Genomic DNA, 14,011 nt, shown 5'->3' on the forward strand with positions numbered 1-14,011 from the left:
CAGCATGGAGGCTGCTTCAGATTCTCTGTCTCCCTCTCTCTCTGCTCTTTCCCTGCTTATGCTCTCTCAAAAATAGACAAACATTACTAAAATTTTTTAAAAAGAAAAGGAAGTTTTTTGAACAATAGTACCTGGTTTGAGTGCCTTTTCCAGGCCTTTGTAATAGGCCCAATTTTCAGGATTTCTCTCTTGTAATCCTCTATAAACATCAGCTGCATCTTCCAAACGACCTAACTGCAACAGAAGTTCCCCTGATGAAAAACAAATTAAGTTAACCAAATGTCTTCTGATTATAGCTGTAACTTTTCCTTAAACTTTCTCTTAAAACCTCCTCAATATTGGGAAATGGATTTGGTGTCCTAAGTTTCCAATTTCCTTCAACAAGACTACCATGTTATTTCGTCTCTTTTTCTGAAGTTCATATTTAGAAACGCCATCCTCTCCACATCCTCAATTTATTCAGGTATTTGTCTAACTCCAAGCTATTTCCCCAAATTCACTGAACACAATCACCAATCTACCATCTGCTACTAAACTATTCTGGACATATAATTTCAACGTCTGAACTAAAGACCCAATCCAATACTCTAACCTTATGTTAGAGTATGTCCTTATGTTAGAGTACTAACATAACCTTATGTTAGAGTATGTCCTTATGTTAGAGTACTAACATAACCTTATGTTAGAGGGGACCTTATGTCCCCTAATCAATTCTTCTCTAGCAGCCCACAGTCATGGCCACATTCAAAACCTGCTTTTTCATCTCTTTGAACCACCAAATAGGGTACCTATCTTGCTATAAGATGAACTGTCTTCTCTAGCTTACTCTTGTCTCACTAATCCTAGCCTTGAATCTTAAAGAAAAGCCATTCCCTTTCCTTTAGACCTCTTAGTAACTTAGATTCATTGCTGGTTTTCTCTGCGCTGCAAAGCAATCTCATCCCTAAATGATACTAGCAGCCCCAAATATCAAAATCAGTCTCAAAACTGACTTAAGGCCTACATCATCCCAAATGTTTGTTTGCTGAGCACCTTCTCAGAAAAGGAACCAAGTCATTAGATGAACAGACAGAGGCACTGGTTTCACTAGAAATCTATGAATGCCTAAATCCTTATCCTTAATGGGTTTCCAACCAAAGGTATTATTTTCGAATCGCAACTTCACCCTTGTATTCTCTGCTCTCATCAGACAATAAAAGTGAACACTTACTCACTGTTCGCTCTGTTCCAGTGACTTAAATGTTTCACATGAATTAAATCAATTTTCAAAACTCTATAAAATACATTAGTATTATTTTTATTATTTTAAAGCAGAAAAAAGTAAATTTGCTGATGGTCTTCCCGATGGTTAATTGTTGGAATCAGGATCTGAATCCAAGTAATTTGACTAAAAGAGAGCCCTTCTGCTTAACACCTGTATCACTGGCTCTCAGTCAAGGTCACTTTGCCACCCAGAAGACATTTGGTAATATCTGGAAATATTTTTTGGTTATCACAAAAAGGGATGGGGTGATGCTACTGATATTCTGCTAAGTAGAAGCTAGGGATGCTGCTAAACTTTCTGCAACATACAGGATGCTTCCATCCCCAACATCTTGGGCTCGAAATAGTGCCAAGGTTGATGATTGCTCTATACTACCCAAAAACCTACTTCACTGAGAACAAAAAAAATCCTGCAACTTTTCTTCCCTACACTACATGCATCCAACATTTCCTTTCCTTAATTTTCTACCACTTTTTCTTTGCACAAGGAACTGATGGTGGAAGAATTAACAAGGAGACTTTCTGCCTAACTATGCCCACTCACCCACCCCAGGAAGTTCCCAAATTATTCAGACCACTAACAAAAATGCTTTTATTACTGGAATTTCCAAAAATTAATGTTCTACTCTCAGTTCCTTTCTATTCTCGTTATATACCTTGTCCTCAATATCTGACTCACTGTAAATAGACAATACATACCTTTTTTGGAATGAAATGATGGCTGTTTCCTATTTCACCTAGGAAAATGGAAACGACTAGAAGGGAACTCCCAAATGTCCACTATATCTGTACACTTACTTCTCTATATACTCTACCCTTTCGTTACTGTGAACTATTCATGTTGTCATCTAAAGCTAATCCTTCAGTTTATCCACTAGATCTCATCTTCTTTGCTGTATCAAATAGTCTGCCTCTACTGGATTATTCTCCAGTGAGCACAAGCACATGATGTAAAAACAAGACAAAACAAAACAAAACAAACCTCCTTTGATCCTGTATTCCATTTCATCTAGCATCACCACATTTTTGTTTCCCTAGCAACAAAACTCATTTTATGAGTCTTCGATGCATGCTATCTTTAATTCCTCAACTTCCAATGTCATTTAGTTCTACTTGATTTATGTGGAGTTTTACCACCCTCCTTCCAGATGTTCAAAGAGTGCTTTTGTTAAGATCACCAATAACTTCCAATTTCCTAAAGTCCACTGACCAATTCTGAGTCCTCATCTAATTTGATCTGTCATTCTTTCTCACTAATAGAGGTATCAAAAGGATCAAATGAAATAATGTACTTAAGAGTATTTTGAAAACTAACATGTATTTCAATAAAGAAACAAAGGTCTAAGCCTTGCACTTGGTCATAAAGCTAGTTAGAAGCCAATAAAGGAACCCAAACTAGTTTTTTCCAATCTTGTGAATTTTCCAAAAGTCATCCCCTCCCTTTATAACTAATAGACCACAAATGGGTGATCAACTCAAATGTAAGATGGCTATCTCAGATCTGTAGTTCACAAATGATTTCCAGCAACCTTATACTTCAATTTTGTCTTGCAAATAGCATTATCCTCTACTGAAAGTTCATCTGGCAAATAATGGCTTATCTACTATACACACAAGTATCACACTTTTTTTAGTGTTCAACTTCAAAAGGAGCCAAAGGGATCTGAAAACAGCAAATCTCAATTCCCTGACTAACAAGGGCAAAGTGACATTTCAGATAGTAACTCTTAGAAAAGTATTTCTATTTTCAGTTACTTGTTATTCTTTCATTTTCCATAATCAGTTCCTCAACTTTGAAACTCTGAGATTCTTTTTGCTCAGCTCTCTAATAAATGGCAGCGTTGGAGAGCTTTATGTAAGGATCCACTCCTCCAATCACAATCCACACAAGAGTCAAACCTCTGGTTTCAATTCATACTCTATGTCCAGAAAGACACTTAGATAAACCAGGAAGACTCTGTGACTGCTCCATATTTACTTAAGTAAAGAACGACTTGCCAATAAGTCAGTAACACATTCAGTTTTGCTAATAAACTGTTCCTAAGAAACTTATTCCTAATATTTTCAAATAAACATTTTATTTAAAAAAATATTGAGCCATTTCTTGTAATCATTGTTTTTCACAATTATTTTTTCCTATATCAATAATACCCATTGTTCAGATGTGTACTTTCCCACATCACAAATTACTCAAAGCGCATGAGTAAGACAGATTTTCTATAAAAAGTTGAATTATATACAATTATCAGCAACTACATTTTTTAGCCTTGCTCTTTGTTGTAATTAAATAATAGAATAAATGATATTCTTAAAAAAATACCTTTGGTTTCTTCTACAGCAAGTTTATCACAAATCTGCTTTTCATAGGTACAAAGATGTTCCAGGGCTTCTCTATAAAGACCTGCTTCCCGAAGAACTTGGTTCTGATATAAAAGGAGTTCGCTATATTCATAATCCACTTTATCAGGGGATGTCTATATATGGATATAAGGAATACTAACAGTAAGCATTTTGTTTTCATTATTAGAAAATTGTTTATACACTCAAAATACATATAAGATGTCAAAGGATAATATCTGATTGATAAAATTCATTTTTTAAAAAGAATCCCTAAATATCTGTCTAGGGAGGAATTAAGTAAATAGTGACAATATTAACTTGAATAAACAATCTCTAAATCCTTACATATAAAACAGGGGAGAAAGGAAGGCTCTTACTTAACAGAAGAATGTCAAATATTTAAGAAACTTAGAAAAAATAAGAGAATAACCATGTTGCAACTATTATAAAACAGGTGATTCAGGCAAGAATCAATGAATGTTAAAACTATTGGTGAAAGTTTGATGAGGAACAGGCTATTTAGAAAATCTCAAACTGCTGACTAAACACAAAGAGTAAAAAAAAAATAATTTTACAGTGAAGAAACCTGGCAGACACCACCTTAACCAAGTATTAAATGCAACAAACAGGGGTGCCTGGGTGGCTCTGGTGGCTAGGCGTCTGACTTCAGCTCAGGTCATTGGTTTTGAAGTTTGTGGGTTCAAGCCCCACCCTGAGCTCTGTGTTGACAGCTTGGAGCCTGGAGCCTGCTTTGGATTCTGTCTCTCTCTCTCTCTCTCTCTGCCCCTCCCTTGCTCACATTCTTTTTCTTTTTCAAAAACAAACATTAAAAAAATAATAATAAATAAATGAAACAGACATTATGCGCCTCTCAACGTGATGAACTGAGAAGGGCTAAACATCACTTTTGTGGTTTCCTGCCAAAAATGCTTAAATACATAACTATAATGAGGAAATCCCAAACAAATCCAAGTTGATGGGCATTCTACAAAAGCACCTGCTCTACTTCTTGAAAAATATAAAGGTCATGAAATACAAAGAACTTATTAAACTTTAAACTTCCAGACTAAATCAGACTGAATAGAAATGACAACTAAATACAAGTTATGATTCTAGTAATGGGGGGAAAAATTTTAGGATGTAAACAAAACAATCAATACGTTTTTAATATTGGCTGTGGATTAGATAATAAATAATACTCAAAGTTAAATTTCCTAATTTTTTGGAAATCTATATTGTATTGTGTATACACAGTTGATAACTACAGACTTATTCTTAGGAAATATCACAGTAATGGATTTATGAGTAAAGATCATGGTGCCTGCATTACTCTCAAATGTTTAAGGAAAAAATTTAATAGTTAAATAGATACAGAGATTGTAAAATAAATATGTTAGGTATTAACAATGAGATAATGTGAGTGAACTCCCATATGGAGTTCTTTGTACTATTCTTGCAACTTTTCTGTAACTTTGAACTACTTCAAGATAGAAAGTGAGCAAGTCTACGTACACTTCTTTTTCATAATTAGAATTAGACCCAGTTTACTAGGTCTAGTTTTTGTTTGTTACCTGCTGAGTTTTCCTAAATTCTTCTAATATCTTTGCGGCCATTTCATAATCTTCTAATAAATGGTAAGCAATAGCATAACCAATCCATGATGCTCTCTGTGCAGGGCGCAGCTGAAGTAACTGATATCTCGTTTCCTTTAAGGGGAAAAAAAGACCACTTTTTCTTAAGTTTACAGTGAAAACAAATTCTTCTTAAAAGATTATATTAATTTACCCAATAATGCAGATCAATTTGCAACACAATACAGGGAATAATAATGGAAAAGAGCTTCAGACATCCATTGTGTAGCTTTATAGCTGCAAAAAATATTTGGTAAGAGGTACAAATGAAGCTTCCAAGACAATCTTCTAACTATTTTAAAAGTCAAGACCAAATATGCTTTATTCTTTTCTGAATTACTTTAAAAAAGGGGGGAGCGGGGCAGGATGGAAAGGCTAGTACAAAAGAAAAATTTTTTTAAAAATGCACACCCCACCTACTGAATTAAGATCCACTGATATTACAAAGACTGAGCACATATGACAAAGACTAAACAGATCTGAATTAATACTGATTTAAGAGTTAAAATATAGGTACAAAGACAGGATACTAGTCTCAATGGAGACAGAAGAAACAAATACACTTCCCAGACAAATGTGAGAACTAAAGGTTGTATTTACATGTTAATAGGAGACAAAGGCATTGCCTACTTGAGGAACATACATGTTAATTTTCATTGAATTAACTCCATTCTACACAGTAATCCAATTCTGCCTTGGAGTAAAATAATGTATTTGTAAAAATTGGATTAGTCCAGTCAGAACAAATACACAATCACTACTGGGGGGAGGGGAAGTATGGGTAAGACTCAATTAAATTCTATTTTAAGAACAGAAAATTTTGTTTTCAGGAAGTACTCAAAAGTTTTAAATATTTGAACACTACTTTCCCCTTAGAATAAAAAAATCCTACTTTACTTACCCTGTAACCCTCAAGATCTCTCATTTGAATTTGGAGTAAAGAAAGATCCCTTAAGATTTGAAGATTGTCTTTATCCCATTTTAATGCATTTCTGTAACACTTAATGGCTTCATCATATTTCTTGTCTGACCTCTGGAGAAGACCATAAACATGCCAACCTAAAGGATTTGGTTAAGGATACAATCTACAAGTCAAGAAATAATAATACTCCAATAATATTCCTCAAAAAGCCCAGAAAACTATAACTATTTACAAAATTACAAGTTTTGAAAAAAAGTAGAAAATATAAAGAGAGTAGTTTAATAGAGTGAAAACAGCATACCTTTTTGAGCCAGATAGGTCTCACCTGTCTCACTGGCTGTGAACTTGGACAAGTTATTTAGTCTCGTTATGTTTCTTCAATTATAATATGTAAACAGAAAGTCTATACAGCATAGTTTTGTAACTAAATGGAAAATACTGGTACAAAATAAATGCTCAATATATGTTAGGAATTATCTTTATTTTTACAAGAAGAAAGAGGGAATGGGTATACACATGACATAATTATTTTACATCATGTATAGTTTCTTTGGCTAACAAGATCCACCGTATAGAAAACTTAGCAGAGTCTAAAGTTCCTAAAAGTCAACACACAGAAGATTAAAACCACATATAAGTTAAAAATCATTTAGCAAATAATTATTAAAATATTTTAATAAGGAGGGTGTAGGTGATCAAACTAGACTGTTTCCTGCATTCAAAAATGTTCAAGTCTAGGGTGTCTGGGTGATTCAGTCAGGTAAGCATCTAACTCTTGATTTCGGCTGGGGTCATGATCTCACGGCTTGTTGGTTCAAGCCCTACATTGGCTCTAATAGTGCAGAGCCTGCTTTGGATCTTCCATCTCCCTCTCTCTCTGCCCCTTCCCCACTTGCTCTCACTCACTTGCTCTAAAAATAAACAAACTTAAAAAAAAGAATAAATTTTTTAAAAATGTAAAGTCTAATTAGGGCACAGATAAGTAAACTAAATTACAGTAGGTTGCAAAAAATGCCATAAAGGGGGAAAATATATAAACAATTACACTTCCCTCATATAGGTCTATTTCACTTTAGACCTTGATTACTACAGTCACCCACCCTACCTTCAGTCTCTCTGCTTTCAGTCTCTATCAGAGTAACCTTTCTAAAAGCCATATTAATCAAAAGAAAGGAATTCACTTCCCTTTCCAGAAACTTGTAGTTTTTCTCTCCCAGATGAAATTCAAATTTTTCAATCAAACAACTTTCATGCCAGAGTCAGTAAAATACATAATGTCTAGGATGGCACATGTAACTGAAAATACATATTTAATATCATAAATTTTATTTGATAAATCCTTGCTTTTATAATATAAATGACAAAATAAAGTTTAACACAATCTTCTCAGTTGGTTGGAAAATGTTTTTAAAAGCCTAAGACACGCTACCTTTCATAATCTGACCCCTATTACCTATTATTTCAGGACTTGATCACCTCTCTTATGCATTATAACAACCTCTTAACTGTCTCTAAACCTTACTGCCTAAAAATCTATACTTAAGGAGTTTAACATTACTAAAAATTTAAAGAAACATATGCCCATCAAGAGGAACACAAATAAGGGGCGCCTCGGTGGCTCAGTTGGTTAAGTTTCCAACTCCTGATATTGGCTCAGATAGTGAGGTTGTGGTAGTGAGATGAAGCCCTAGGTCAGTCTCCACACTGAGCATGGGGCCTGCTTAGGAATCTCTCTCTCCCTCGCTTGCTCTCTCAAAATAAATAAAATTAAAAAAAAAAAAAAAAAGAGGAACATAAATAAATCATAGGTGAATACATACAGAACACTATGTAATCATTAAAAATGATGAAAACGACAGTTTTACTAACTAGTCCTTTGATTACCCTTTGAATTTCTGCTTATTCCCAACTCACTTAGTTTCGCATTAATGGATTACTGATAATTTCTGAACAAGCTGTAATGCTTTATGTAAAACTCGAACATTTTTCTGTATATGCTGCTAATAAGTTCCTTTCTTCACTAGACTGTAATTCCTTGAGAGCAAAATCTATCTTTTCTTCATCTGTAGTATGCCAGAGGCCTAGTAAACACTTGAAATTTTGCTAAGTGTCTTGGCACTAAAAATTATGTCAGCTTATAAGAGGTAAAGATATATTTGTTAAAAAAAAACTATTTAAAAAAAGAGCAACCCTCAGTTTTTTTCTCTGTCTTCCCTCAGATATTTGTACTTGCTCCTAACTTTACACTTCTCTTAAATATTTCTGGTACAGTATCTTAGTGTTATCAGAGACTAAGTCAAACATCAAATATATCTCATCACTAAATCTTTACAATACCACAATGAAGTGGGTATGGTTATCCTCATTTTACACATGAGAAAACGAAGCCCTAAGATCACAGAAAGAAGCTGAAGTGAAATTCAAACCCAAGGGAAGCACACTCCAAAGCCTGTGCTATTAATCAGTATACAACACTGCCTCTGTTTTCTCTGAATTTAGTATGATGATGAAATCTGCAGGGTGCTTCTTTATTTGTAGGTGTGGGAAGAGCTTTCATAAAAACAGTCACTCCCTTATCTGTGGGGGATATGTTTTAAGAACCCCAGTAAATGCCTGAAACAACAGATAGTACTGAAACCTATCTATACTATGTTTTTGCCTATACACAAATACCTACAATAAAGCTGAATTTACAAATTAGGCATGGTAAGAGATTAACAACAATAACTAACAACAAAATAGAACAGCTATAATAATATACCATAATAAAAGTTTTGTGAATGTGGTCTCCCTCTCAAATATTTTATTGTACCATACTTACCCTTTTTTTTTGTGATATAAGATGATAAAATGTCCACATGATGAGATGAAGTGAGGTGAATGACGCAGGCACTGTGATGCCACTACTGACCTGATGGTGTGTCAGAAGGATATTGTGCATCCAGACCACAGCTGACCTCAGGTAACTGAACCTGCAGAAAAGGAAACTAACCGTGGCGGGGGGAAGGGGGCCTTGCCGTGACTATAGTATTTTAAAAGGCAAGTTCAATTTACCTGAATAGAACTGATGTCAGAAAAAAGGTAGGTACATAAAAATGTTCCATGAAGACAGCTGTGGTTATTCAATGTAAAAAAGAAACCATCTCCTCTGGAGTTACACATAAGAGGAATCTAAAATTTCTGACTCCCAAATTGCTATCTTAGCTCAAGACACCCCAATCCAATCCTTAAACATATCTCAAAAAGGATACACACATGACTCTTCAAGTCATTTCTCAAACCTCTACGAACCAATTCATAAGCTTCTTCCTTTTTCCCCAAACAGTTCAATGTTAATCCTTTCATAGCCAGGGTTTCTATTTAAAAAAAAAAAAAAAAGGAGAGAAAGAAATAAAAATTAACATAAAGAATAATTAACAAAAAAAGTGATCATAATCTCAAAAAATTTTTATCTCAAAAAATTTTTATATTACCCTGAGAATTACTTTTTAATTTTTTTAATTTCGAGAGAGAGGGAGAGACAGCGTGAGCAGGGGAGAGTCAGAGAGAGAGGGAGTCACAGACTGAAACAGGCTCCAGGCTCCGAGCTAGCAGTCAGCACAGAGCCCGACGCGGGGCTCGAACCCACAAACCACGAGATCATGACCTAAGCGAAAGTCGGACGCTAAACCGACTAAGCCACCCAGGCGCCCCTACCCTGAGAATTTAAATATTCAAGATTAGTTAGAAAATTTCCAGGTTTGTACGTAACTAAAATATTTTAAAAACTGACAAATCTGGTATACACATTTCTATTCTCTAAGCATCCCTAGAATTTTTTAGATAAAAAGATACAAAAATGCATGAACATCTGATAATATGTGTGCTAACAAGAGACAATGACTCTATTACTGTTCTTCAAGAGAATTCCATGGGGTTACCTCATATAATTACTTCTTTAAAGTACAGAAAACTTTACCTTAAAACAGACTTTATTTCTGTGAACCCAAGTTATATTAAAATTAAATTCACTGTTCAAATATTAAAACATGCACATAAATCGTCTACATTTCTTATTTTCATAAATTTATTTTTAATTGATTGTTTGGGATTACCAAACACACAAGAAAAGAAAATGTCAGACATCTGCCATTCACAATCAAAAGATTAACAGAGAATTGAGGGAAATACTAAGTTTTCAGAAAAGGAAATGAAAAAAAGCTATCTAATTTTATAATGTCTATGTTATAAAGCATACAGGAATAAAAAAATTCTCATTATAAGTTACCAAACTTTTAGGACTAAAATTTGTAATTTATAGAATAATTAATTAGAAATAATGGGTAAAAATTAAAAGTATTACCCTGAGGAAGTCAACATTTATCGAAAATAGAGATAAAGAAATAGAAGGGGAAAAACTATGTACAAATAATTATAAATCATATATAGCTTTCAAGAAAAAGCAAGCAAAACATATTTGGCAAGTAGCCAATTAGCAAGGTACCGCATAAAAAATTCTTTGTTGTCAAATACGTAAAGTCTGTTCAAATAACAAGTTTTTCCAAGCATCTTAAAGTGCCTTAATTAATGAAACTCTGGGATGCCATTAAGTCTTAGACAAACCATCATTTTACGTACTGTTAAAATACTTTCAATTAAATTATGGCACCTCAAATGCAATCTGATTTCAGATTCGTTAACATACGAGGGGAAACTGCATTTTAGAAACAACAAAATTTGGGATTAGGAGGAACTTAACTGAGGAACAAGGGGGAGAAGAAGGGGGAAAATGGTGAGGGAAAGGGAGAGAGGCAAACCATGAGAGACTCTTGAATGCTGACAAAAACTGAGGACTGATGGATGTGGGGGGAGCGGGGATGGGCATGGAGGAGGGCACTTGTGGGGATGAGCACTGGGTGTTATGTGGAAACTAATTTGACAATAAACTATTTGTAAAAAAAAAAAAAAAAAAAAGAAACAACAAAATTTGGTATTCTGCTGTACTGAAACTCTACCATGACTAAAGTATTAAAAGTTACTTTACCAGTAGGCATACTTTAAAAAGGAATATAAAACAATGTACTATTCACCTAACGAAACAATATTTACTTTTTAACAAGGACAAAGAGATATATTTAGGTGCTTTTATTGTAGGTCTTTTTTCTCTCACTGCTTTCCACCTCCAAGAAATTTTATTATTATAGTAAAAGTCTGCAGGAGTAAAAAGAGCCAACTGTACAAATCAGGTCAATGAAAGCTTAGTTTTCCTTTGTGTCTTCACAAGTTAAGCCATAAACTTTCCTCTTACCCTACAATCTTCTTTCCTCACATAGGCAAAAGCTATGTAAGTTTTCAGAACATTCCAATATACAAATCATGTCATAATGCATGCCAGTCTTGAAAAACTAACATACAATGCTCAATAAAAAGATGCTGGCTCATGAGCAGTAGACAAAATGGGCACTTTCTGAATAAGCTTACTGTAAGAAATAAAAATTTTCCAACTTAACAAAAGTTCTAAAGCAAATTTTTTCTAATAACATCTTAAACTTATTTATTAAGCTTAAGCATATTTGTCCCACTAATTTCCTGCCTTTCCTACAGCACTAATCTTCTAAACAGGAATAAACCAAAAATCAAGTGGAATGTGTTAATTTTCCTGATATTCAACTATGGTATTATCAACTATGGTATTCAAACTATGGGTATTAAACATCTTCTCACAAAAGTTAAGGATAAGGTCCATTCCTCTAAAACAGGAAGCGTGAAGTAATAGAACCCAAAAATCTGAAGCCACACAAGTTAGCAAACCCCTATTTACTTACACTTACAAGTATAGGGTATTTATACTTACCTCCATGCTCTGCAAATTTGGGATTAGAGAGGATCTGTTTACAGAACTTCAACCCATTTCGATACTGTTTATGTTCATAACATCTCTGTCAAAAGAAAAAAGAAAAATTTGAGTTTAGCAAGAAGTGCAAACAATTTTAATTTCAATCCTAAGATTCTGATTGCTAAATACAACAGAATCATGAAATGTTACCCCCAAATTCTCCTAAATCCCACTAAAATGCCAGTTAAAAAACAAAGAAATGAAGATTCAGATAAAGACAGTAAAACCAGGACAAAGTGACACAATATAGATTAGGAAAAATAAGAAATCATCAGCTCACAGGGCACCTGGGTGGCTCAGCTGGCTAAGTGTCTGACTCCTGATTTCAGTTAAGTCATGATCTCAGGGTTCATGGGAATGCACCCCGTGTCATCTCTGTGCTGGGTGTGAAGCCTGCTTAAGATTCTCTTTCTCCCTCTCCTCACCAAAATAAATGAACATTTTTAAAAATTTTATTTAAAAAAAGAAACCATCGACTCACTCCAAAAAGTCCAAGTGTTACAGAAAATGAAAACTGAAAAAAAAATACAGAGGTATAGAAATTATATTTCAAAGTAATATTTTCTTGTCACTGAAGGAAATAAGTTTCTCAAGCCACAAGAGACAAACAAATGAATGCAAAATATAAAGAAGAAAAAAAAGACCTATACCATGGCACATCATAATGAAATTTTAAAGCCTTGAAAATAAAGAAAAGGTCCTTAAAAACTTCCATGGGGGAAAAAAGTCGCATAAAAAGGACCTGTACTTAGAATGACACTGAACTTTTATTCCAAAATAATAATGGAGTACTGCTGAAAGCTAGAAAACATCTACACACAGTCCTCAAAATTCAGAGTGAAATCCAGTTTTGACCTAGAATTCCACACCCAACCAATTATCAATCAAGTATATGAGTAAAATGACATTTAAAGGCTTCGCAGAAAACTAAAATTTTACCTCTATGCACTCTTCCTTAGGAGGCTATTAAAAAGAATCAAAACAAACAAAAGACAACATGGTATTGGTAAATAAATCTAATACAGAAAAAAAAACCCAAAAACTTAGAGAACGACCACTCCAAAATAAAATAGGAAGCCAAAGTCCACCATGGCCTAGGTTTCCAGTAAGGGCAAAAATGGAACTCGTATACTTCATAATATGTAAATTATTATTTATTAGCACATGACAAAAATTCAGGCACATTTCAGGAAAATGAGCAATACATCCACAGAAAACCAGGCAACTGAATAAATCGGACAGGTTTAACTCTAGGAGAAATAAAGGCTTGTCTAAGACAGAAAGAATGGTCTTAAGTGTAATATTTGGCTTAACAGTAAATACTATATAGGTAATTATAAAAATAAATATTCAGGGGAGCCTGGGTGGCTCAGTCGTTTAGGCGTCTGACTTCAGCTCAGGTCATGATCTCACAGTTCGTGGGTTCGAGCCCCACGTTGGGCTCTGTGCAGACAGCCAGCTCAGAGCCTGGAGCCTGTTTCGGATTCTGTGTCTTCCTCTCTCTCTGACCCTCCCCTGCTCACGCTATGTCTCTCTCTCTCTCTCTCTCTCAAAAATGAATAAAACATTAAAAAATAATAAATAAATAAGTAAATAAATATTCAGTACTAGCCTATCAAAATATTATATAACTATGATGAGGTAATGAGAAAAAGTAGATAAATATATAAATGATAAAGTTCTAAATCCTTCTTTTCCATAACCAGAAGTCAACAAATGTCTAAAAGTCATGTAACTATAAGAGTAGTATATTATAAAGCAACAAAAAAGCAAATACCAGAGAAACTGGCTAGGAGGGTACTTGATTCACAAGTGGGAGGGCGGGGGTTGACGGGACAGGGGATAAGTGGACACATTTTTTTCCACTATTAATGTTTTAGTGCTATCTGGCTTTCAGGTATCAATGTATGGTTTCACTAATAACAATTTTTTAAACCAGTGTATTTGATACAGAAAAAAATTGTGCACGTAAAAGGTAAG

At 34.3% G+C, this 14,011-nt stretch overlaps 1 protein-coding gene across 2 annotated transcripts in view; it reads right to left on the reverse strand.

The window, feature by feature from the left end:
- The window catches only part of NAA15 (N-alpha-acetyltransferase 15, NatA auxiliary subunit), an 81,693-nt gene that overhangs the window by 38,146 nt on the left and 29,536 nt on the right, over window positions 1–14,011 (reverse strand). For both annotated transcript variants that reach the window (XM_039249145.1, XM_039249144.1), the window contains exons 2-7: window positions 11,990–12,074; window positions 9,408–9,512; window positions 6,136–6,293; window positions 5,175–5,309; window positions 3,584–3,737; window positions 132–251 (exon numbers count right to left, since the gene is read on the reverse strand). In XM_039249145.1, the coding sequence (XP_039105076.1) occupies window positions 132–251; window positions 3,584–3,737; window positions 5,175–5,309; window positions 6,136–6,293; window positions 9,408–9,512; window positions 11,990–12,074 (757 nt within the window). The remainder of the gene's footprint in view (window positions 1–131; window positions 252–3,583; window positions 3,738–5,174; window positions 5,310–6,135; window positions 6,294–9,407; window positions 9,513–11,989; window positions 12,075–14,011) is intronic.

This window comes from Hyaena hyaena, unplaced genomic scaffold (genome assembly GCF_003009895.1).
Source record: "Hyaena hyaena isolate Hyena2069 unplaced genomic scaffold, ASM300989v1 scaffold_333, whole genome shotgun sequence".
NCBI lineage: Eukaryota > Metazoa > Chordata > Mammalia > Carnivora > Hyaenidae > Hyaena > Hyaena hyaena.